The sequence below is a fragment of the Nycticebus coucang genome, chromosome 20, assembly GCF_027406575.1.
Source record: "Nycticebus coucang isolate mNycCou1 chromosome 20, mNycCou1.pri, whole genome shotgun sequence".
NCBI lineage: Eukaryota > Metazoa > Chordata > Mammalia > Primates > Lorisidae > Nycticebus > Nycticebus coucang.
The window spans coordinates 53755333-53780244 of record NC_069799.1 but is presented as its reverse complement, the minus strand read 5'-3'; the positions used below and the strand labels follow the sequence as shown (position 1 = coordinate 53780244).

The 24912-nt window shown below is 39.2% G+C and overlaps 1 protein-coding gene across 1 annotated transcript in view; it reads left to right on the top strand.

Moving 5' to 3' along the window:
* PLXDC2 (plexin domain containing 2) overlaps nt 1–11110 on the top strand; it is a 370639-nt gene extending 359529 nt beyond the window's left edge. The window contains exon 14 of the mRNA XM_053572952.1: nt 10459–11110. Within this exon, the coding sequence (XP_053428927.1) occupies nt 10459–10575 (117 nt within the window). The 3' untranslated portion in view covers nt 10576–11110. The remainder of the gene's footprint in view (nt 1–10458) is intronic.
* The last annotated feature ends 13802 nt before the right edge of the window (nt 11111–24912 follow it).

Here is a 24912-nt window from a genome sequence, read left to right as displayed (position 1 = left end):
AAAAAAATCTAATTTTGCCCTCATGTGACTGATGGACATCACTCTAAATCTTCAAACAAATAGTGTCCATTCTTCAATTTGAAACCATACATTGTTTTATGGGGTGGTTCTCTAATTGTGTGATGGAATATGGATTTAAGTGCACAGCTACTTTAGGGCAGAAAATAGTACACTGTTCACCATTCCTGAGGTCACAGCTGAATTAGAGTTTGGCTTGCCAGCTTTCTTTAACTTCAATTGAAACACACGGGTGCTCCAGACACAAGTAACTTTATGAAAACAATTTCTTAAGGAACATGGCCATTCTTACTGTTGTCAGGGTCAGCACTAGTTCACATTGGACTTTTATTAGGATATTTATGAGCAAAGCAGCTTTATCTTGTCTTTCAACCCAGTCACTGTGCAACAGTGAACTGGCTCGTTTTCAGACCCACTGTAAAGTACTTTTCTTTAAAGTAAACTGCCTGTCCAATAGCAAATTATCACTCAATTTTAGTAGAAAGTGGCCCTTTGTGGAAATGTGGCCCAAGAAATAAGCATTTTCAACATACTGTGAACTAAGGCTAATGCTAAAGAAGACAGGATTACCTGTCTGGAGGTTCTGGGCCTGCTGTACTGATAGGTACCTGTGTTCCATGTCCAGACTATGAAAATTAGGTCGACTTAAGGAGGTGGTCAACTAGGGAGGTTCTACTGTATTCTCAGCGTGTACCACGGAGAATCAGTCAGAATGAAAGATTCTATTAACGCAGTGCAATCCGATAGCTGTTCTTAATGTCACAGAGGTGTATGTGAAGATAGATTCAAGGATAACTCCACAGTACTGAATCTGAGAAATTTAGTACCGAGAAAGTTTAAAAGACAGATAGCAAATTTCGTACCTATTTCAGCTTCTATATTGAAAATGGGTATCCAAAATGGTATGTCTTTTTAAATCTGAGGAGCTTGATTTATTCTGCAATTTTGGATACGTACTATCTCCTGCCCAATCAGTTAAGGGACTGAAATAAAAGGTTAAGGATGATCTTGAGAAAAGAAATTGAGAAGTTATATTTTCTAATGACAGAATTAGAAACACCAGAAGGGAAATGAAGGGATGGATTTTGAGCATGTTGGTTTGAGTTGATGGTCATATTGTAATCGGGCCTCTTCAGAAAAGCAACTGAAAGGAAGGAAAGGATGAAGGTAGTCATGTCGGAGAAAATATGGACACTGTAATAGAGGAAGTTGAAACCCAAGAGAATAAAGAGAACCCTATGGAAAAGAGAGAGATGAGAGTGCTTGTGACTAAACCTTAGGACATGTTAATGTTTAGCATTTGGGAACCAGAAAAGGGGACCACTTAAGAGAAAAACAAAACAAAACAAAAAAAATACACAGAAAACAGAGCAAGATGGAAGAAAACATACCTGGCTAGAAAGTTATAAAGTGAGGAGTGTCAAGAGTGAAGAGGTCAGCATTGCAAAGTGCTCTACAGAAGTCACAGAAGAAGAGGAAAAAGGTATTAATTTGACAGTGAGATCCTTGGTGATCCAAAAGGACACACTTTCAAGGAAGAGAGCAGGCCTGGGTTTAAAGGGGTAAAAAATGGGTTTGTAACACGAAGACAGTTGCGTCAGTGTGACATGCAAGACAGATATAGAACTAAGTATTCAAAGAACGTCAAATAAAGGATTGCTTTCTTTTCTTTCTTTTTTTTTCCCCCCTTTTTCTAAATTCCAGATTGACATGAGGGTACAAATGTTTAGGTCACGTTGTTTTAGTTTCTAAGGTAAAGTTCACGTACTAACTGAGCCATTCCCCCAGGGGTGTGCTGTACACCCTGACCGTGGGTACATTAGGTGACAACTTGCCAGTCACCCTCCCTGATCCCTAAAGGCTTTTCTCCTGATGTTGAGTGTGGCATAAGGTAAACAAACTAAGAAGGGATGTTGTAGGGTTCCTGGAAAGGAGGGAGGAATGAAGTTATGTCATAGCCCAGCAGGAAAAGCACTTACCTAGGCAACCAAAGAACAGTATTTCAGATAGGAAGAAAGTGCAAATAGACATAAAAGCATTGTTGGCAGAGGAGAATTGGGTCTTCTTCATGGCTTCCTCTTCTTAGTAAAAATAGAGAAATTCGTGATTCGAGAAAGGCCACCATGAGATTGGAGACTGGAAAGCACATGGTTGGAGGCTGGGTGTATCGAAAGTATTCAACAGGGAAGGGTAAATGAATCCCTGACTTTCCAAGGGAAATTAGAGTGTGATTCTTTGGGGCTGGGTTAACTTAGATACGTGACTTTTTTTTCTGCACCACTTGGGCCTGCTTAGAATCTGGAGTAGGAAAGTGTAGGAGATGAGGATGTGTGAGAAGGATGTAGGGAACTTATTCACAAGTGATTGCAGATAGATGAGAGAACAGAGATTGGAGAGGCCATCTGTGGAGTTCAGGCTGGCAGGGCATTTAGTGAAGCCTGGTGAAGACAATTCCCCAGAATCCAAAGGATTTAGAGGCAGTCAGTGTCATGTGATGGCCAGACACTGAGTCAGCTGCTTGGAAGGGAGATAGAGCAATCACAAATCTCATAACATTTATAGTCAGGTGTTTCCAGTGGATACTTGATTATTTTTACTGACTCTCAAATCTCCTCGCTTAGTTCCTATTCAAGCTTTTATATGCAAATATATTATTTTGCCTACACATAATATAAATGCCTTATATTTAATACCATGTTTTACACAGAGATGTGTAAATAGCAATTTTATTGGCTGCCAGAATGCATTTATTCCCACATGAATGCACTAATAATCACGATCACATTCATCCTTGGTTTGGGTAACAAAGTGATCAACGATGAACTAAAGACAAAAAGAAACAAAAAAGTCAGGAAGATAGCTTGTCACCCAAGAGTCTGCTCCTAACTAGGGTAAGACCTATAGCGTAAGACCTCTGTGAGTCTCCTTGTATGTAATACTTTGCTGGCTATTATAGATCCAGATAAAAAGAAAAATGGTGCAGCATCTATAGAGAATTACAATAAATCTGACTAAAATAAGGCTTTTTATTTCACCGTGTGCCAGAAATTCTAAAATGTGTTAGTGATGAAACAGTCCTCCCTGAAAAAAACTTTAGCCAAACTACATGCTAAAGCATGAGTTCCTTTACTGTTCAGTTTTATTGATATATATGTGAGCTTCAACTTAGCACAGTTTTATTTTTTATCCTTTCGTAAACACCGTCTCCTACATGGAAGTGAATTCGGAGACTTCCCAGTTACACCCTTGGCCCCTGACAGCAAACTCAGCTACATGCATCCATTTACAGAATAAGTTCTTAAGGTCTTAGAATTTTTTGCATTTATTTCAGGCACAGGGGGTATCTTCAATTCACATAGTACTTCATATATCTGCATGTTAAAACAGTGGTTTCAAAATAAAGAAGGATAGCATTGTGTTTGTAAAGATGAAGAAACAGACTGTAAAGTACTTAAATTCTGTTATTACAAGTGCAAATCATACTCTGAACTTTGCGTAGTTCATTCCTTTGGCGATATTCGTCAGGACTCGTCTTCCCAATTTGTTCAAAAAGTACATTCATGCACTCTTCTTTTTCCATCTTGTATGGTAATATTTTGGGTTTTATTCTTAATTTTTTTTTTTTTTTGCAGTTTTTGGCTGGGGCTGGGTTTGAACCCTCTACCTACCTCCAGCATATGGGGCCAGCACCCTACTCCTTTGAGCCACAGGCGCTGCCCCTATTCTTAATATTTTTTACTTGCATGGTTATGAAGTTCAAAATGAGGAAATTTTCTCTATCTGCATTTCTTTCATAAATTTGTCTTATAGAGGAGGCAGACGTTACTAAAAGGACCCAATCTATTCCATGTAAATACCCTTAGTACCCCACGGCTGTGTTTATTGCAGAGGTGAACAGGATAGGACATTTGACCTCAAGGTCATATACGTAGAGCATAACGTATGTGTACAGACTACATACGCATCACGTGCGCAACCACAGTGTGTGCTAAAAAGTGACAAGAGATAGTGATAACATGCCAGGAAATGCCTGAACCAACACAGGACAATCAGAAGTGACTTCTAATCTGTAGGTGGGGATCTAGAAGGTTTTCTTGGAAAACACTTATGAAATTGATAGTGTTTGCATAAGTCTAGATGAAGTAAGTGGCATTCCAGGCTGAAGGAATACCACAGGCACAGGCTGCAAGTGGGGAATTATGGAATACAGTCTGGGAACTGAGTGGAGTTGAGTAGAGGTTGGTCCTTACCAACTCTGAGTGAGTTCTCACCGTCCTCACTCAGTCACCTGAACAACTTTTTAAAAATCTGGAGATTCTAACTCAGTTGGTTGAGCTGGGCCACCAGGTTAGTTTTGTTTGCGTGTTTGTTTGGTTTAAAATTCCCTATGAGATTTAACTTTTCAGCCAACTCTGAAAACCACCAAACAGTGAAATAAAATCATGTACATTAGTTGAAATGTATGATTGAACGACATTTCTTCCTATGTTAAAAGGGTTTATACTTAATTTACCAACCATTGGAGAGTTATTCTTTACTTATACTTTGTACTTGTTGGGAAAAAAAAAAAAAAATCACTTGAATAATATGATTTTTTTTTTTTTTTTTTGAGACAGTATATGTCACCCTGGGTAGAGTTCTGTGGTGTCACAGCTCACAGCAACCTCCAACTCTTGGGTTTAAGCGATTCTCTTGCCTCAGCCTCCCAAGTAGCTGGGACTACAGGTGCCCACTACAACACCCAGCTATTTTTTTCTTTTTTGTTACAGTTGTCATTGTTGTTTAGCTGGTCTGGGCTGGCTTCGAACCTGTCAGCCTCGGTGCATGTAGCCAGTTCCATAACCACTGTGCTACCGGGCCAAGCCTTGATTTTCTTTGTTAATCCAAATAGAGAGCCGTTCTGTATATGCACTGGGACATCTTTTATCTTGGGCATTTAGAGATAACTTCAGGATTGTCCATCAGGCAGTTCTAGCATGAAAGCTACATACCAATGGCAAGAGAAAGGCCAACTGCAGGACAATCAGGCAGCTTTCACGTGAGGAAGAAATAATATAGAAAGAGCAGAAAATGTGTAAAAAACACTCAAGCTTTGCTTCATGCATGAGGCATTGGAATTTTCCTGCTTAAATTCTCAGCTCAGCCATCTTCCCATTTGTCAGAAGACAGACAAATCAATTTGCGTTACCCTTTTTAAGGCAAATGTGATCTACAATTCATGAAGCAAAGAGACTCAGCCACAAACAAGAGTAGTTTATTTTAATTAAATTGCAAGTTTCATTGGCAAAGGCCCAAAACCATTGTGTTTCCCTCTAGACAGAGTTGCCAAGTAAAATGCAGGACATTCAGATAAATTTGAATTTCAAATGAAAATAGAAATCTTTTTTTTTTTTTTTTAGCATAAGCATGTCCCATGAAATGTAATTTTAAAAAATGACTTGTTGTTTATCTGAAATTCAAATTTAACCAGTGTCATATATCTATTTGCTAAATCTGGCAGCCTAACTCGTTAAGACTGAAGAAATACCCAACACAAAGTAAGGAAAATAGAGAATAACTCGGGTTGCAAAGTATGATAAAGAGAAAACAGCCCTTCCAATGGACAATCAAACTTAATCAAAGCTGACTGTAGGAAGGTTGACCCCACTGCAAAGCCTTCAGTCCCCAGGAAGGTCTGCTAGAGACACAAGCAAGATCCAAGTTCAATATTTTTTCTTCCACTTGATTTTGGAGGATGTTGTGGTTTGAGGACATCTTAGAAAATCATTATCCTTGCTCTTTCAAGCCTGTTGTGTGGCCCACCAGTGAGCGGGAGCCTGTTAGAAATGTGGGCTCCCAGGTCTGCCTGAGACCTACTGGTTTGAATGTGTGGTTTAACAAGGTCCCTTATGATCGGTGCACACAGGCAACTTTGAAAAATGCAGATTTAGTTCTGCGGTTTCCAAAAACATGCTTTAAGAAAGTACAGGATGCATAGAATCTCGTGGGGTTCAGGGAGTGCGTGTAAGCAGAGGTAGTCCATCACAGTGAAGGGAGACCCGCCTGGGGGCTTCTGTTTGGGCTTCCAGGTTAAAAATTTTTTAAGAGAAAAAAAAGAAAAGAGAAGAGGGAAGGGAAGGAAGAGAAAAGAAAAAAGAAATTTGGAAAACAGTAATATAGTTCATTTCATTTTCCAGATGAGAGAACTAAGTAACAAAAAAAATGTGACCCTGCTCAGGGCCTATGCTGGGAAATGATCTCCCTCTCCACTTCCTCTCTGTTCTTTGTGGAAAGAAACATAAAATACCAGAACTTGAATCAAGTACTTGGCAAGTGCCATCATGTCCCACAGGCATCTTCCATCTGGGCCTTGAATTTCAAAATCAGACCCCCTTTTTTTTTTCTTTCAAGCTCATGCCTAGAATGTTCTTTCAAGGGCCTGTCTAACCCAATAGACTACACTGCAGAGGGGACCCTACCGGTGTGTTTGTGGATATTTCAGCTAATTATCTTGCCACAGATGGTTGAGACAGATCAGGATGACTGTTCAATTAATAGTACTGAAGGAGTAATTAGGGAGAATCCTGCCTGTACAGCCTGCCCCTGTGCCGATGTATTACTGTGAACATTTTCTTCTGAATGTGACTAATCACATAAATAATTCTCAGAAATGAAATTAGAGATCACCCACGCATTAAACCCAGTCATGTTTTAAGGCATTACACTCTTCGCTGTAATGAATTAACATTAGAGTCTGGTTTCAGTTCTTCACTTCTCTGCCTACATCCTGCTCTGTTAGCAAGTGACCCTGTGGTCTCTATCAGTTTCTGCAACAATTTAAATTAGCCGTTCTAAAGAGAACACAGATTTAGGAAAGTGTGGCCCTCGAGAAAGAAGTACAATATATCTCGTCTCTAAAATGCTTGCAAATTTGTGTCAGGGCTAGAAGTAATGCCTGGATTTCTAGACCTGGCCATCCAAGCCCTTTCGGTTCACTGGGCTCATATTACAGCATCAACATTCTGGACTTTTCCATGAGAAGTAAATGTTCAGTCATTTTGTTAAAGTCATAGAATTGCCCCCATTATTTTCATTTGTAAGGAAACCTCTGAGCAACTGTAGAACCACACAGAAAAGCAATTTCAGTTAGGACTAATTTATATTACGCTTTATAATTTAGGAATTATACAAGTTAGTGGAAGGAGGAAGACTGATCAGAAGAACCTCATTCTAGAAGGATTCTGTTTTTCAAACATGGTCTTTCTACCAAAGGCCCTCTGGACCCTAAAATTTTAGAGGTCAAATTAACCATCATTTTACAAATGAGGAAACAAAGGCCAGAGGAATCAAGCGATGTGTTCACAGTCACATAATTTTTTTGTGATATGGGACAGCATTGCCTATTTCACAGTGAAAGTGTTCTGGAAAGGAATCAGGGTTTTGATGAGGTTTTCACTTTTTATTTGGCATTGTTGTGGCTAAGCTTGAGATATCAAGGGATTGTTAAAGAATATAAAATAAGAGCAGGAATTTAAAACCCTAGTTTCATGACATTTGTTAGCTTTCAATAAGATGTTATTGTGGAAAATTCCTTTTCTTTCAATCTAATAAAAACTATTGGAGAACGTAAAAATTTTCAGTGGTGCCTGAATAAACTAGCAGTCTTGTATCAATCTGTGGGTGGATTACACATAATCTTTTTGTTCAATTTTAGTAATGAAACGTGTGAGTGAGGTACACGGACGGTTTAACCAGTTTAATGGATAGTTACGCATGAGTAGTAGGATCTCTAGTGATGGTAAATCTTGTTGTGGTATTTCTGGATTTTTCCTACAATGATTAATAAAAAAACTCAAAAATTATCCTTAAAATATATAATTAACTTGGGAAATAAATTTTTACTACCTTAACAAAAGCACATGTTTTGTCTGTATTCAGGCCCTCCATGATTACTGCATGTCCGTGATAAACATTAGCAATAACCCTGCAATCTTTTCACCTAAGTCAGAATTATTAAGTTAATAAACAGAATACTTGATGCGTTAATTATGTTATACTGAACTAAAACTACAACCATGTCCCCAGTGTTGGGTGAGTTACACAGAAAGCATTGAATTTTTAAGAAGTAATTTTCATAGCAGGAAAAATTAACTTTGGAAGTAGATAGATTTTATGTTATATTTTGGCTCTGCCATTTTCTGGCTTCACAAGTTTGTGAAAAAATGTAAATGATTGAATTGTGAATACAAAATGAGACCACACATGTGAACCACCTAGAACAAAGCCTGAAATACAGTTAAGAGTTTAAGAAAATGTCAGTTTCACAAGCAGCCTCACCAACGTGCCTGTCATCTGCATTCCTTTTTAATAAAAAGTCACATATACCACAACGTCTGTGAGTGCTGTAAATTATTGCTTGAAAAAATGAGTCCTAGGTCATGGGTCTTCCCAACTGGACCCATAAACCAGGTAGGCCTCAGAAAGGTGAAGGTTCAGGGCAAAATTCTAGTGGTGCTGCTTGCCCAGGGCAGCTGTGGCTTTGAATAATCTCAGTTGTGAAGTCACTGAAACCACAATAGGGTTCCAGTGGACACTGCGACATGTGGCCTTTCTCCTCCTAACTAGGGTGACCATGAGTTCTAGTACCCCCTCCCTAGAGGCACTTCTGAGTTTCCATTGACAATGCCCCATGTTCCACCTAGACATGTGGATTTGCTTTGTGGCCCTCCTCAGTTTTAACTTCTTTTGGAAAATAAGAATAATTCAGTTTCACTTAATGGGACTTCATCAGCAAATAAATTTAAGACATTCTGACCACATAATGGATATAGAGGCAGCACATCATATTACTGGGAGGCAGAAGTTAACTACCTGGATTGGTATTTTTCCAGAATGTAGAGCTAATAGTCCTTCCTACCTGATGTGAAAAAGTTCTTTCACAGCCATTAATCATTGACACTAGCACATAATTGGCAAATCTAGAAAGATGCACAATGCCAGTTTATGTACACTGATAGTTGACCTTTTTTGCATTAAAATTCTTTAGATAAAACAAACTTCCTTCAATATATATTGTCTTATTTACCCCCCAAACTGTAGACACTTTGATAAATGGCTCAATAGTTTCTATTGTCACTGTGGCTATGAAATGCATTTTAGTATCTTCTGCAGCTGTAACTTAATAATTCATTTTAGCACATCTATTTGTAAATCACAGAAGGTTTGTTGGATGGATGAAGTCCTGGGAAAAAATGTGCTTTTATTATTAATAACAAATAGCCTGTATTTAAGGACTAGAGTCTGCTGTGCACAATATTTTCTTCATAGGCTCAAGATTGTGCCTACCACGTAAGGATGGAGTCTATTTTCAAAGGATGGTGTCGTTAATTTTCAAGCACAAAGAGTCATATAAGCTTTGCTTAATAATTTCTTTAAAATAGTCAGTGAAGTTCTTTAAGCTTATTCATAAGGAATTCTAGCATCTAATGGGAAGCACACTTCTAGGAACTGTACAGAATTTCATAGTCTTCGTTTTCAAGTGAATTAATACACAAATGAAGGGACATCAATATTGACATCTAGAAAAGAGAGAGTGTCAGGGCAGCACCTGTGGCTCAGTGGGTAGGGCACTGGCCCCATATACTGAGGGTGCCAGGTTCAAACCCAGCCCCAGCCAAACTGCAACAAAAAATAGCCAGGCATTGTGGCAGACACCTGTAGTCGGAGCTAGCTACTCAGGAGGCTGAGGCAAGAGGATCGCCTAAGCCCAGGATTTGGATGTTGCTGTGAGCTGTGATGCCACAACACACTACCAAGGGCAATAAAGTAAAACTCTGTCTCTAAATATAAATAAATAAAGAGCGTTTCAGTGGCTAAACCTTTAAAGTTTTATTTTGTTTCTTTTGTTTTGAGACAGAATATTACTCTGTTGCCTGGGCTAGAGTGCCGTGGCCTCAGCCTAGTTCACAGCAACCTCAAACTTTTGTGCTCAAGCAATCCTCCTGCCTCAGTCTCCTGAGTAGCTGAGATTGCAGGCACCCACCACAATGCTTGCCTAATTTTTCTATTTTTAGTAGAAATGGGGTATCACTCTTGCTCAGGCTGGTCTCAAACTCCTGAGCTCAAGCAATCTTCCTATTTTAGCTTCCCAGAATGCTAGGAAGTGTGAGCCACCATACCTGGCCCAAAATACTTATTTTTTAATATAGCTTGTTTTTGACCATTCTATTTGTGTACTTTTCAGACATAAATCTTCATAAGGCATTAAAACTTGTCTTTGAGAAATCTCAGTCCTCTAGGGACATGTGTGGCAATGAACTATCCCCTGACAGAGGTAGACAAGGATGCAAGAACAGGCTTTCAGGGCTTATGAGGGGTAGACTTAATTCCAGCTGTGGCAGTAGTAAGAGAAAATTTAATGCATTGCATGTATGTATTTATTTATTGCATTCTCTGTTTCAGAGACGCCCAAGCAGATGGCCTGCAATGAAATTTCGAAGAGGTTCTGGACATCCTGCTTATGCTGAAGTTGAACCAGTTGGAGAGAAAGAAGGTTTTATTGTATCAGAGCAGTGCTAAAATCTGTAGGACAGAACAGCACCAGTACTGGTTTACAGGTGTTCAGACTAAAATTTTGCCTATACCTTTAAGACAAACAGACAAACACACATACACAAAGGAGCCCTAAGCTGCAGTATCCTGAAGGAGACAAGATTTCTGGACAAGCCCTGCCCAAGAAGGGTAAAAGAAAAACTAGAAGTTATACAAGATACCATTTACACTGAACATAGAATTCCCTAGTGGAACAATTAATACCTATAGTTCACTCAGAACATCCGGTGTGGACCTATCTGAAGTTATGAAAAGATTATAATGCTTTTGGCTGAGGTGCAGGGTTGCAAAGGGATCAAGAAAAAATAATAATAAAGCTTTAGTTCACGCAAGGGATCTAAACCTTTGGTTCAAATGTTCTTCTCTGATGTCTCAAAGGTAACTGTGTTCCAAAGCCTGAACTCTTTTACTCAAAAGAGCAATGATGAATGTTTCAAGATTGCTGAGAAAAAAATGCATAGGAACAGAAACAAACACAGAATAAGAGATTTTCTATCTTTTCCAAACAGATATGTGGCGAAAGCACTGTTTTTCTGGTCTGGATCCATTTGTATCAACAAGTTCATTACTTGATAGGATGAATCTTTTATCTGTACAGAAGGTTCAAACTATGCCCGCCTCTTCCTTGATAATGAATACCTTTCTATACGCATTGGGAAATTTCTGAAATTTCCAAACTTTTAACTAATGATTTGGGAAGAGGGAGGGGCAAATGAGACTCTTCCATTCTCCTGCTTCAAAATAACACACCTGATTTCTTTTAAGAAGCATCGCCTCCATTTCCCAACTGTGAAGTCCCATGAAGCCACAGTTGTTTTTGGCTGACGGAAACAAAATGAATCAGTACAAAGAGTTCCCTAATCATTTTTGAAACAAAAATGTTAAGGGATTTTTAACTTTTTTTTTTTTTAATGCCATTTCAATACTAAAGACCCTTTGTCAATTCCTGTCTGAGAAGCCATTCAAGTCAGCATGGCGATAAAAAGATTGGAAGAACTCTGCTGAATCATGCAGTAATTTTCTTTAAAGCACATAGTGGTTACATAAATATATATATAAATATATTTTTGTTTATAACTAACACAAGGCAGGCTCTTGTGATTCTAAGAGTGCATTTTGTCATCAAGACAAAACTTGCAAGATGCATCACTGCATTAGTTCCATAGAGTTGTAAAATAATCCTTAATATTAGAATATTTTTATGTCACGTAGCAAAAGTGATTCAATTAATTGCAGTACCCATCATTTTCCTGCCTATTTGATCCACTTTTTCATTCATGTCAATAGTTTCTCTCCCTGGATAAATAAAATAGTTGTATAATTACAATCCAGATTTTGAAAATTTCCCACGAATGAAGAAAAAGAAAGGCATCATTTGAGGGGGAGAATAGATATATATATAGAGAGAGAGAGAGAGCTCCTAAAGTTTAAATTCAGGTTACTGTGCGTGCAACGTCATCATTATCCCGACCCAAGAAACGTTTGCATTCTGTTGGTTCTCGTAAGGTACAGTATTCAACAGTTGCAGATTCGGGTCTCAAGAAGCCGAGATCTTTTATCAGCAGCACTTTATTAACAGCTTAGCATCTGGACACAATGTCTGCCCTGGACGACCTCATTCCACCAACAGAGTATCACATTTTATCATCATGATTGTCTGACATGAATGAGTACCACTTTGCAATTTTAAGTATCTGATGAGGGTGGTAACTTTTTCCTAATTCAATAATTGCAAAAACAACAACAACAAAGAAATGGAAAGCAAGGGCACTGAAGGATGTGATGACAATCTCTCTGCAGTAGCTATGTTCTGTTTATATGAAATATTCCAACCTATTCCTGTCGAGTAGGTTTGGTCAGACAGCAATAACCAAGTGACTTGCCAATGTAACTGGTGCAACTGGCATTCTGCAAGTATGTAAGGAACACACAGACGACTTCCTTCTAGGATAAGATGATGCTTCTTTCTCTAGCTTGAGCAATAGGTGTGGCTTCCAATAGCAATTGACTGGCAGTTATACAAGTCTTGCGTTGTATCTTTACACACTTCTTAATAATGTTATTCTTACGCCCTTCAGAGTTGATCTTCTGAGATTCAAAAGATTTGATAATTCTATAAAAAACAAATCACAAAACCGTCTGAATTGTTCAGTGAAATTAAGCACCAGGTAATAGGGAAAACTTTTTGATAGTGAAGTATGGGGAGACTTCCTAACAGAAGAATTAAAGGGGATGGAAAGTTTCTGTGGGATCTGAATTCTTTAATGGTCAGGGGAAGTGTCGGCTGAATCCCTTTCTTTCATGAACCTTTTGTTGTATTTCACATTTCTGGTTTGTTCTTGGTGCCCGTTTGAGCAAACACACACACACAGTTTCTGGACATTTAGAATAGGCACTGATGCTTTGGGCTTTACATAGATTATGTATTAAAGAGGGTGAATATATAATGACTTAATATACTATGAACATAATAGAGAGAATGACAGGAAAAAAGGAAGACAAGCAAAGGGACACAAACTTCCGGCGAAATCAGAAAAATGGTGCTACAGAGGAGTTTAGTTAATTAATCGTTATTACTGTTTGAAAAAAATTACATTCAGTGGTTAAGTAAAGATAGTGAAACTCAAGAAAAATGTCTTCAGTGGCCAGGAGGCACTGACCACAATGGCATTTTGTTTATAAGGGTTTGGCCTTCAAGATACACCAACAAATAGTAAACTAAGCATAGATGGTAAGATACAATTGACTTCCAATCATGTTAGTTTGAGACAGTGAGCGCATTGGCTTTTCTTTTACATGTAGCTCCTACAGCTGTGCTGTCCAATATTATATCCACTAGCCAAAAGCGGCTTTTGACATTTCAATTAATTAAAGTTAAATAAAAAATTCAGTTCTGTAGTCTCACTGGCCACATTTCAAGTGCTCCATGGCCACAGCTGGCTCATGGCTACCATACTGGACAACAAGGAACACCTATCTTCATAGAAAATTCTCCTGCATATCGCTGTGGAAGTGTTCTCTTTGAATGCTTTGTCTTTGAAGAAAAATGAGGACAGAGATAGAGAGAAGTTTTGGTAGCTTTGGGGCATAGCTAAGCATTTTTATTTTCTTTTTGGACTAAGGAAAAGAATCCCAGCCAACATGGCTTTGAGTTCCCACTAAGGTATCTTAAGGAAATCACTTCAACCTCCATGACTCTCAGTTTACAATTTTGGAAAATAAAAAATATTTTTTGTCTTGTCTTCCTTGGAAGATTACTATGCAGACCGATCAAATGTACAGAAGTACAGACTTTTACAACTTTGCGTCAATGTAACCCACGTAAAGCACATCTCTTAGTCCAGTACTGGTACAAATTGCATTCAAAGGAAAAGCAGTTCATCACTCCAAAAGAACATGTAGAGACAGTCAACTCAAAACATTTCTTAAGAAAGTGCTAAAAGAGAATGCATTCAGCACACAAAGTTGCTTTTATCCCTCTTCTCCCATTGTAGTATTTTCTCTAATATTTGCCCCACGTGATATCTACTCCAATATGTCTCTCCTGTGCCAAGCTTGCATTTGTCCCCAGTTCTTTATTGCATGGGGTCGCTCAGCTTCTCCAGCTACTTCTGATTTTCCATGTTACTTTTTAAGCAAAGGGAGGCAATCGGTAGGCTTCTTTTTGGAAAAACAGTACCTCAAACGCAAATAATTTCATATTTATTTCATCCCTCGAACACAAGTGTAAGGGGATGTACCATTAAAAGATAAAAATATACGGAACTTTTAAATTGAGAAACATTGCAAATGCAGTCTTTATAAAAGGAATGAAATTTCTTTCAATTATTCTAATTACCCAGATTATACATATTCTCAAATTAGTATAAATTATCAGTTTTTGGCAAGAAGAATTCTTATGTTATTTCCTCATGAAGGAGGGTAAATTTGGTGATGTCTCTAGCATCGATTGCCCTCTCAGATAAAGCTTTGCTAGAATCCATGCTTTGGCTCAAAGCACTTTCATCCCATGATGAGAAATTAATATTTAAATAAAACTGAAAACGATCTCATGAAGTATTGGAGTATTGGTTTTTTTCCACTTGTAAATTGTTCTTTTGCCTCTTGTTTCTTCAGGCATTTTCCTGGTGTTTTAGTGATTCTAGGAGATTTTTATTTTTTTATCCTTTTACCATTTTGTCATTTTATTTTACCACCTCTGGCGTCACTGCCATATCCCATCATCACAGGAGGTTATCTTGTCCAACCTCTGTATTTTACAGATGAGAAAACTGAGGTCTATATTCTGTTATATTTTCCAACTGTCAGTCCTGGGCCTTGCACTTAAAATGTTTTTTCCGGTTCTCATTGTCTATGTCAGCAATGAAAACCAACCAGACAGCTTAGAAAGCACATCCATCTCAAAACTGACTTTATTTGCTGCACTGACTATCCGCTCTGTGCTGTCATATAGAATATGGGCGCGATCTTCTTCTGTCACGTTGCTGCTGTTATTACAATGACCGGTGACTGCAAGGTGTAGGTATTTCTGTATTTGGTTTTGCAAACCTCTTCTCAACCTTCGACCATTCGTGGACATCTTATCTGGCAGAACTATCTACCTTTGTCTTTTAAAATTGTTCTGCCTTTGTTTCCTTTCTTCCCAAGTGTACTTGAACACTTACAATAAACAAACAAGTGTACTTGAACACTTACAATAAACAAACACCCTTCCGTTTTCTTACCGCACACATCATCACAATTTATATTTACTCTTCAACTATAAATATTGTGAGGTCTCTGGTCTTACCCATTAGACTCTCCATTACCTTGTGTCTGAGAAGCATTTTACAGAGCACTTCGATTCATCCCCTAATTTTTTCATCATTCATTCACTCTATTCACTTAAATATTTATTGAACGCCTACTGGAACCAAGTGACTGTGCTCGCTCTTATGGGATATTGTGATAAATGCTAATCGTGAGAGGTTACACATGTAATCTGATCATTAGAATGCAATGAAATCCTCAAACCAAACTTTGCAAGTAGGTAGGACCAATATGAATATTACTCTCAATTTCCAATTTCAATGGTCTATTCTATCAACTCTTTTCCTGAAGAATGTTTCTGGAATATCATACATCATTGCTCATTTCTGTTTGCTTCATTTGAAAAACTTCTCATTTATGAGAAGAAAAGTCATTTAAAATTGTCCCTGACCCAGGCAGCCTTTCCAGTTCACTCGTGTTCTTGCTGATGAGATGCAATAGCTGAAATCTGAATTTCGAGGACCAGTATTTCTATTGTGGCTTTTGGAAAGATCACCATCACTGCTTTAAGGTTTTCAGAAGCAACAGTGTATGGAAGGAGCATCTGCCCTTTAGGTGTGTGTGGGTTTTATGTCATTTGTTAGAGTATCTCAGCTTTTCTCAACCAGGGGTCATTGACATTTTGACATTCTTTGTTTCAATGGGTGTAGAAAGGGTAGGGTATCTGGAAGCTTCCATGGCTTCTAGTCCCTCCCTTGTGACAACTAAGGATGTTTCCAGACATTGCCAATGTACCTTGGGGTGGGGAGTGAGAAGAGAGATTAGCCAAAAACTCCCTGGTTAAAACCACTATATTATCTACTGAGCAAAATATATCTAGAAAAAAAATATGTTTCTCTTTCTCTTGTCATTTAATCTTCATCCTAGGTAGGTTTTTATTTACATGCATATAACAGGTCTTGGAATTATAAACTTGTCAAATCAGAAGGAACTGAAAAAGTCACACAGTTCAACCACAACTCAATATTACCCTTATCTATTTCTGCATCTCTCAGTTTTATAGATTTATGGATAGGAGACTGGGAGATGGATTATCTCTGGAAAGTGGGAAATTGACTTTTTCATGGCTAGAGATAAGGCTAGTTGGTAATTATGCTCCCTGCTCTACTAGCTGCTGCAATGATCTTTGTGTTCAGTATGGGGACTTGATCGCGAAATCATGTATCGCTGTGTCTTGGAGTTTGCTTTGCGGAGTTTTCTTTTAGGCATTTCACACACATCTACACAGCTTGTTCTTTAGTCTTTGTCTCAGAATACGCACTGAAGTTGCAGCTTGATACATCTAATTTTAAGTATACCTAGATGACCATTCTAATTCTGAATTCAGTGTCTGAAAATTTTCCTATTTGCATCATCAGAATAGTCCCTTCCAATACTTAGTCAGCCATGGGGGTATAGCAGTCATAATGATACCAATTTTTCATTGCTCTTCATTGACAAAAAAAAAAAATCTTTGTCCTAAATAATAGGAAAATTAGAGGTTTCAGAGCTGGAATGTTTAAATCTGTGAAGCCAAAGTTCGTACTCATTTCATGTGCCTTATGTCAGTTATCCTGTGGGGTCAGTAATTACCTATGGATAATGCTGAATTCGACTCGTTCATACTGGGGTAGATTCTGTACCAATTGGAAAACGTGGTGCAGTTGCACAAAGACAGCCCGTATGAATATTTCCAGAAATCCTAGACTGAAATATCAGGCATCTCTTAGCTCCTTTTTTCTAAAAGACCAACCTAGACTTTGACCTTCATAATTATTTGCAAAAATTGCTAATATGGGTACACAATTAGCAAACTTGGTTACAAAGCCTATAGCTCTAAAATATTGACAAGCACAGTCAGAGGGAGGGCTCAGGAGACCATGAGAAAAGTTTGACCTTGGATATCTCCATTATGTATATTATTTTCTGTTCCACTGTCGGAATAGAAATATACATTTCTGTTCCACAGAGAACATATTACTTCGGAAGGTTTTGATTCCGTTGATCTAGCTTCAACTCAACTTGTAATAGATCGACCTAACTTTAAGCCATCCAATGCCCACTGCTCTTACAATGATTGTTGCAGAGAAGATAATAATTATTGAATTCAGGTTACATAATTTGGGGAATTGATTTTCCATACTACATTTATTATGAATACCCAAATGATAGCTAGAGAATCAAAATGCTCAAAGCTTGTTCCTAACATTATTTGAAATTACCTTTCAGCTCGCTGTTTTTGCTGAAAGATTCTATGTCACTTTAACTCTAAGATCAAATCTCAGAAAAAATTTAAATGAAATCATAAGCTAGAACTCATCCTTTTCTAGTGTCTAAGATATATTAACATTTGAGAATAAAAAAAAAATTCTTAATGGAATAAAGTAAAAAGCGTTGACTTGGCAGATAGCGATATTATGTCATTTTGATTCCAGTAGAAAAATCTCAAAGACTTCTCATCCCACTGTAGTTTTGATTTTTAACAGAATTTTCATCTATTCATGACCAAAGTATCACTTACTGACCATTGAGCTGCAACCCTTCTCTGTCTATCCACCAAATACATAGCATGAAACTAAATTTAAAGGTTTCCCGTGTAAACAGAGGTATATGAATGAAAACAATGCGTGGAAAAATATATGTAAATCTCAATATACTATCTAAGCAGAGTTTTCAACTTCCTCATAGCAATGTGCAAATAAATATTCAATGAGGATCAGCACAGATTTAGATTACTCAATCAGATTCTGTGATGCTAAGAGACATGTGGCCTACAGAAAGCCACGGAGCTACCCATCCATTCAGGCTTCAGTGCAGCCGTCACCCACCTGTACCTCTTCTGTGGCATGAAGCCCAACATCCCACGGGCCCTCGCTCTGTGGAACTGGGTTGTTTATGGTCAGGGAATGACCAAAAAGACTTTACTTTTATCCCCCTCCAACTTAAAATGCAAGGTCATGTTCTTTGGTTCTGTTCTGAACCAAACACACATGGCAATAAAATAAAATAAATATGATTTTCCTGAGGAAAGGATAAGAGAGGGTACTTGGTGGCTGGCTGTGAAGTTGGACCATCCGGTACCCGTCCTCAAGTGCTATTGTCTACACATGATGGTAAAAGCCACGTGAAAGGTGATTTGAACAGAAACGTGCTCAGATTGTCATATTTATAGCAGGGAAATAAAAATTCAATTAAGTGTCCTTCAACAGGCTACTCTGAAAATACCACGAAGCAAAATTAGAGCGTCGCTTGCAAAGAAATGTTAAAATCATGTTAGGGAAATCAATGAACTCTCTTTAGACACAGACATTCCGTGTATAGGGCAACTCGGTCTCAGGGGCCCTTGCTGAGAAAAGGGGGAGCTTTTCATTGGTTGGTCAAAACAAATCTCTCATTTGCCTGATTTGAGGCATTTGGACAGTGCCTGGGAAGTACATTATTTTCAGGGATGAAAGGAGACAGCTTTTTTTACATGCCAGCTGGGATCATGGGAACTTCAAATGCCAGGAATTTACTACTGTTTCTGGTAATTCTGTGAAATGTTGAAGTGTGAATAAAGAAGTTGGGCATTCTGGGGCGGGGTGGGGGCTGTCTACGTTCTGTGCCAGTTTGCACTAGCATGCAACTAGCATGCAGTATTTGTAATGTGTTTCACAGGGGATAGAATCGTACCCTTTGTCGGAATCACAAAGCTCACGGCGGTGCTGCTTAAAGAGAACAAGGAGGAGATTCTGACCCTGTAAACCCACTCAAACCCCAAACAAAAGGAAAGACTGTGTGGGTGTGCACAGAACACTGCCAGCTATTTCTTGCTGTTTTCAAAATCCCTGTGTGCCAAACCAAGGACGTGTTTTTCAGGTGAAGGTTAATTTTGCAGAGGTTTTCCAAAACTTCATTAAAACAGGGCTGGGAAAACTGAGCATTCTGAATTCCTTCCAATCCTCTGGGCACCGTTGCTATTTTCTCTGCCATGTCAATGAGATATTCCCATTTCTGCCATGCTAAACTAGCATGCACACACTTCCTGGTGACATTCTTGTGTTGGACGTACCTGAGCCGGCAAATGTAAACATGATTGTATCTGAATTTGCACTAATGGTGTCGGCGAGCAAAAGAAGCATGACCTCCTTTGGAACTTTTGTTCGGATTCAGTAATTAAGATGTTACATTTTCAAGCTTCCTGATTATTTTCACTGTAAGATTAATTGTTGGAATGTATTTCCTTGCAGTCCATTCATTTGCCATCTGTCTTTTACCTGGGGACCATTATGATTGCAATAATTCATTAATGTTGTCTTTACACAGCTTCTTAAAGCAAATTTTTCTGCAATTCTTCTGGTTCTGCTTTCTGTGTGGGGGGAAATATTTTCTTTCCTAGTAATAATTCGGTAAGCGGTCCATCGTACTGACTGCCACAATGGCCGCAGTTCACCTTTAAAAGGGGGGAAGCTGATGGTGACCAAATGTTACCTGTGTTTTTACCGTTCATTGCTAGTTTCAAAATTAAACCATTTTTTTTCACTTTCGGTTGAAATTTGGGATTTTAGAAAGGGGAGAAGGGAGCTATTTGTGTAATACTGCTGTCATATTTGACTACATATTAAAAACAATAAATGAGCATTTTGTTTTAATTTCTTACATACCTTGTCTTTCAATATCTATTTCCTTCCATTAGTCCTCAAAACGATTTACCTATTGTGGAGGAAATTCTGTGTGCGGAGTCCAGAATCACAGGGCTAATGGTGTGATAGAAAATTGCTTAGCTTCTAATCCTGCCCTGGTGTGAGGACTGACTCCAAACAGAGTGGGCGGTAGACAACCAAGAATGTCATAGAGGGTCACTGGTGACAGACTCCATCCCTTGCCCCCAACCACAGTGCCCAAGTGTTGAATTCCCCTGGATCAGACAGATGGGATTTTAGCTGCCACTACAAATCTTAGTGCTGAAATAATTCAGGGTGCTACTGTTAAGCTCTTGCCTTGATTATTAGTCTACCTGTATAAACAACTCTCATTTTCTTTTTCTTTTTTTTTGAGACAAGAGTTTCACTATGTCATCCTTGGTAGAGTGCCGTGGCGTCACAGCTCACAGCAACCTCAAACTCTTGGGCTTAAGCAAGTCTCTTGCCTTGGCCTCCCAAGTATCTGGGACTACAGGTGCCCACCACAACGCCCAGCTATTTTTTGGTTGCAGTTGTCATTGTTCTTTAGCAGGCCCTGGCCAGGTTCGAACTCTCCAGCCTCACTGCATGTGGCTGGCACCGTAACTACTGTGCTACAGACGCTGAGCCAACTCCTTTCATTTTCCAAATGAGTTCTTGAAGCTTCTCTATTATTTCATTCTCTTTTTTTCCCCAAACTGGAAATGATTGTATCTAATTCTCAGGAACTTTTGGACGTGCGCCTTAGGGAATTTACGTGGAACATGTGAAGTGAGATGTCTCCATTCCAAGTACTGCTTTCCCTATTTCCTAATCCTGAACCCTAGATGGTCCTTCCGACAACCCCAAGTATGTGAAGGCCTGAACCTACCACAAGAAGCACACAACATACCTGGAGCTGTCAGGAGTTCCAGTCAGGGGCCTTCCCTGAGCAATTACTCTGTGTGATTATGATTTTTTTTAAATCTTAACTCTGTATGAATCATTTGGACTGTATCGATTAAACTTTGATACCATGGAGTAAATTCAGAAGCATGATTTTAGATGGTGTGAATCGTCTTTATGATATCAAGAAAAAAAAATGATTAATATGAACCAGGCAGTTTTCCTAACAATAGAACATCGAGCCAATGCTTTTACAAACCTTTTCATGTATGCCATTTCTTTAAATAAGGTTATGGAAATGAACCTGAATGAGCTATGATAAAGAAAAAATGCTAATGACAATCATATAACTTATAAGTTATCTTCAGATATATCTCTTACAAATTTGGAAGCCAGATCTTCCCCTCACAATCTCCATCTTTCAAAGCACTATATTTGGAGTCGGAGTCTTTTAAGGTATGGTTTGGAATTTTCCCCCCAAGTTTATTTTATCAAATACTTTTTAATAACTCCTCTATGTTAATTAGTATGCTTAACAGCAGGGCTAAAATAAAAAAAAAAGAAAGAAAGACAAGGTTTTTGCTTTCAGTTAGCCTACAGTATAAAAAAGGAGACAAATTTTTACATAAATATGGCAAACCATAGGTTCCAGGATAGAAATATTTACACAACACAGTGAAATGGCAGAGGAAGGAAGAATTAATTATGAATGGAAAAGGCCAGGAGCTCTCAGAAAGCAGGTGGTGTTTGAACTTGGTCTTGACTGGTGAGCAGGCCTTCACCAGACCACAACTGGGGAACTGTGGTCTTCCCCAGGGAATGGGAGAACCATGTGCAGAGGGACTAAAAAGGTAAGAAGGGAGAGGAGGGCTGGCAGCCACCAAGGACAGGGAGTCACTGATATCCATGACTTTACAGTTTACCTTTGAAGAAAGCCTGGGAGCACCCAGACTTTTTCAGAGCAATCACCCTTTAGGCAGAGTAATAGATGATAACACTCAAGAAAGCTAGGAGGCTGTTGAGAAGATGGCGGCTCAGACCTGGCTACTACATCAGGACAACTGTCCCTTCTAGGTTCTCTGATCATCTTCCCATATTCCATCCTCTACTGAAAAATTAATTCCAACCCCATTGGCATGGATGCAATGCCCCTCTTCCCCCGCAACCAGCCCTTCCAGCAAAGTATATTTTTCCTTTTTGCCAAGGTCGTGAAAATCTGTCCTATTGTCCTATTGAAATCGACAGATTTTCACGTGAAATCAGACAAGCCTGCCCAGGTTTAGCCATTGCTCTGTGCAAGAACCATCTTTTCCATTTTCTTAAATCTGAGGGCAACTCAGACAATCCATACCACCTATGGTAGAGGTTAACTTTTCCTGCGTTGAAAACAAAACAGGAAAACCACACATCTTATCAATTTCCTCCTGGCTGTTAGCTTAATGATTAATTAATTACTTGGGATTTGGGTGGAGAGGTTTGAATTTAAGGTGTGGTCCCTGAAATAAATGACCTAACCATTTATTTTTTCTCTCTTCCTTCCTTCCTGCTTTCTTTCCTTCCTTTCATCTTTATCAACATCAGCACTTAATTCATTAGGTTGCCCTCAAAATTAGTGACTTAGTAAATGCACAGTAAAGAGTATCTAGGGTTATTACAAAGCTCAGCAAATCTGAATTGAGAAAAGGGATTGGAAAGATCAAATGGTTTCGCCTTCAGATCAAGACCAGAGGCAGGGTGAGGCATCCACTGTGGGGCCAAATGTCTGTGCAGGGCAGAACTAGACTTCAAATCAGTGGGGATATAGATGCACAGAAGCTGAAGACAGAGTTCCTAAGAATTTAGGCCGTCCACAGCAAGAGGATTTCACAGGGTGAATGCAAACTCCCTCTGGATACTTTGAGAGTATACTGAAGTGTTTCAGAGCTGTCTGAGAAAGCTGATAAGCACCCGATTTAGTCATCAGGGAAACTAGGAAGATATCAATCATAAAGGCAGCCGGCTGGTTCCCATGCCTGGCTCTGTGTCTGGAGATTCAGCCTTTGCAGTTCAAATGGGCTGGCACTAGGAGAGATCGTAACTTACGCCTCGGAGATGTAGGGAGCTGGGAGAAGAACAGAAACTATGAAGCCAGATTTCATAGTGCACGCACTACCATAGGGTGTAGTGCGCATACAAGAAGGGCAGAGGAGTGCGGAAACAGAGAAAAAATAGCTGTGCCTATGGAGAACCCCGCCTCGGCTGATGCTGACTTCTCAGCTCCAGGCAGTGGGTAAGTAAACAAATTGTCATCAACACACCTGCTTCTGCAAGTCTAAATGTAGGGTTATGGCTTTTGCAAATTTCAAAAAATGTGCCAAGGAGAGGCAGATCGGGGGCGTCCCAGAGAAGCTGCAATCCCAGGCAGTGAAGAAACCCCACCCACGATCTCACGATGGGCCTCTTCCTTTCCGTGAGTTGCTATCACTTTGAAGACACCCAGATGGACTTGGCCTCCCAAAGTAAATACACTTTAGAAAGGCCAGCATTTCTCGATAAATGTAAATTGCCCCCTTTTGAATGTGCAATGCACTGATGGTTTCAACAAACTTTACTTAGAGCCTTTGAATTTCCCCCAGAGAGTCTCTTGACATTTTTTATGATAAACTTTACTAACATTTGGGTGTTGCAGAATCATGTTGAGCTATTCCCCCGCACCCCGGCCTCAGAGTTTTTTTATACAATTGCAATTTAGGTTTCTTTCCAAAAGGAGTCATTGTGGCATGACCCTTGATAGAAAGGGAAGCAATTATGTTTTAACATTCATATGAATGTATATTGGTTTTGAGTATCTATACAGTATTGATTACATTGGATTTTTTTTTTTTTTTTTTTTTTTTGCCATTCTTGAGATACTTTACTAAAAAGAATATGTTTCAGGGAGGGCGGGAGGGGGTAGGGGTTTGGTGGGACCTCACCTATTGTGCACAATGCAATGGTACATTTCAAATCTATTAAGAGTAGAGTATAAATGACCACAACAAATAAGTGAGGTGATGGTTCTGTTAATCAGTTTGACGTAAGCATTGCACATTGGGCGGCGCCTGTGGCTCAGTCGGTAGGGCGCCGGCCCCATATACTGAGGGTGACGGGTTCAAACCCAGCCCCGGCCAAACAGCAACCAAAAAATAGCCGGGCGTTGTGGCGGGCACCTGTAGTCCCAGCTACTTGGGAGGCTGAGGCAAGAGAATCGCTTAAGCCCAGGAGTTGGAGGTTGCTGTAAGCTGTGTGAGGCCACGGCACTCTACCAAGGGCCATAAAGTGAGACTCTGTCTCTACAAAAAAAAAAAAAAAAAAAGAGTAGAGTATAAATGACCACAACAAATAAGTGAGGTGATGGTTCTGTTAATCAGTTTGATGTAAGCATTGCACATTGTATATCAAATCAGCACACCGTACCCCATATAAATGTTAAAAATAAATAAAATGCATAAGGCTTCCCTGAAAAAAAAAAAAAAGACAAAAAGCAGAGCAGATTTCGTCTGCTGGAGTTTGGCTGTAAGCCTGGGGAATGGGCTGCATACATTATTCTAAATGTCCAAGACTCTTACATCTAATTTCTTTCTAGAATGTTTTAGACTTGTGTCAAGAAGCCTGGAAGTGAGATACAAGCAAGAGCACGTTGCAAAAAAGGAGAAATAGTGACTTGCAGAAAAATGAAACATCCTTGTTGTAAAGAGGTGTCCTCTGGAATTTAATTAGGTGCCATCTCCTTGAGGAAGTAGATGTAATTTGAACTAGATCAGATTCCAGCAGGTCAAAGAGCAACAGGGCAAATTATAAAGGAGCAGCCCGGTTGGAGAGAAACGTTGGAATGAGGGTGTTGCTATCCCCGGAGGCCCTCCAGTCCTATGAAACGTCCATAAGGCAGGAAGCCCTGGCCCTGGGAGGGACCCAGGTGCAGTTTCTATTGCTTTGCTTCACAGCCCGATAG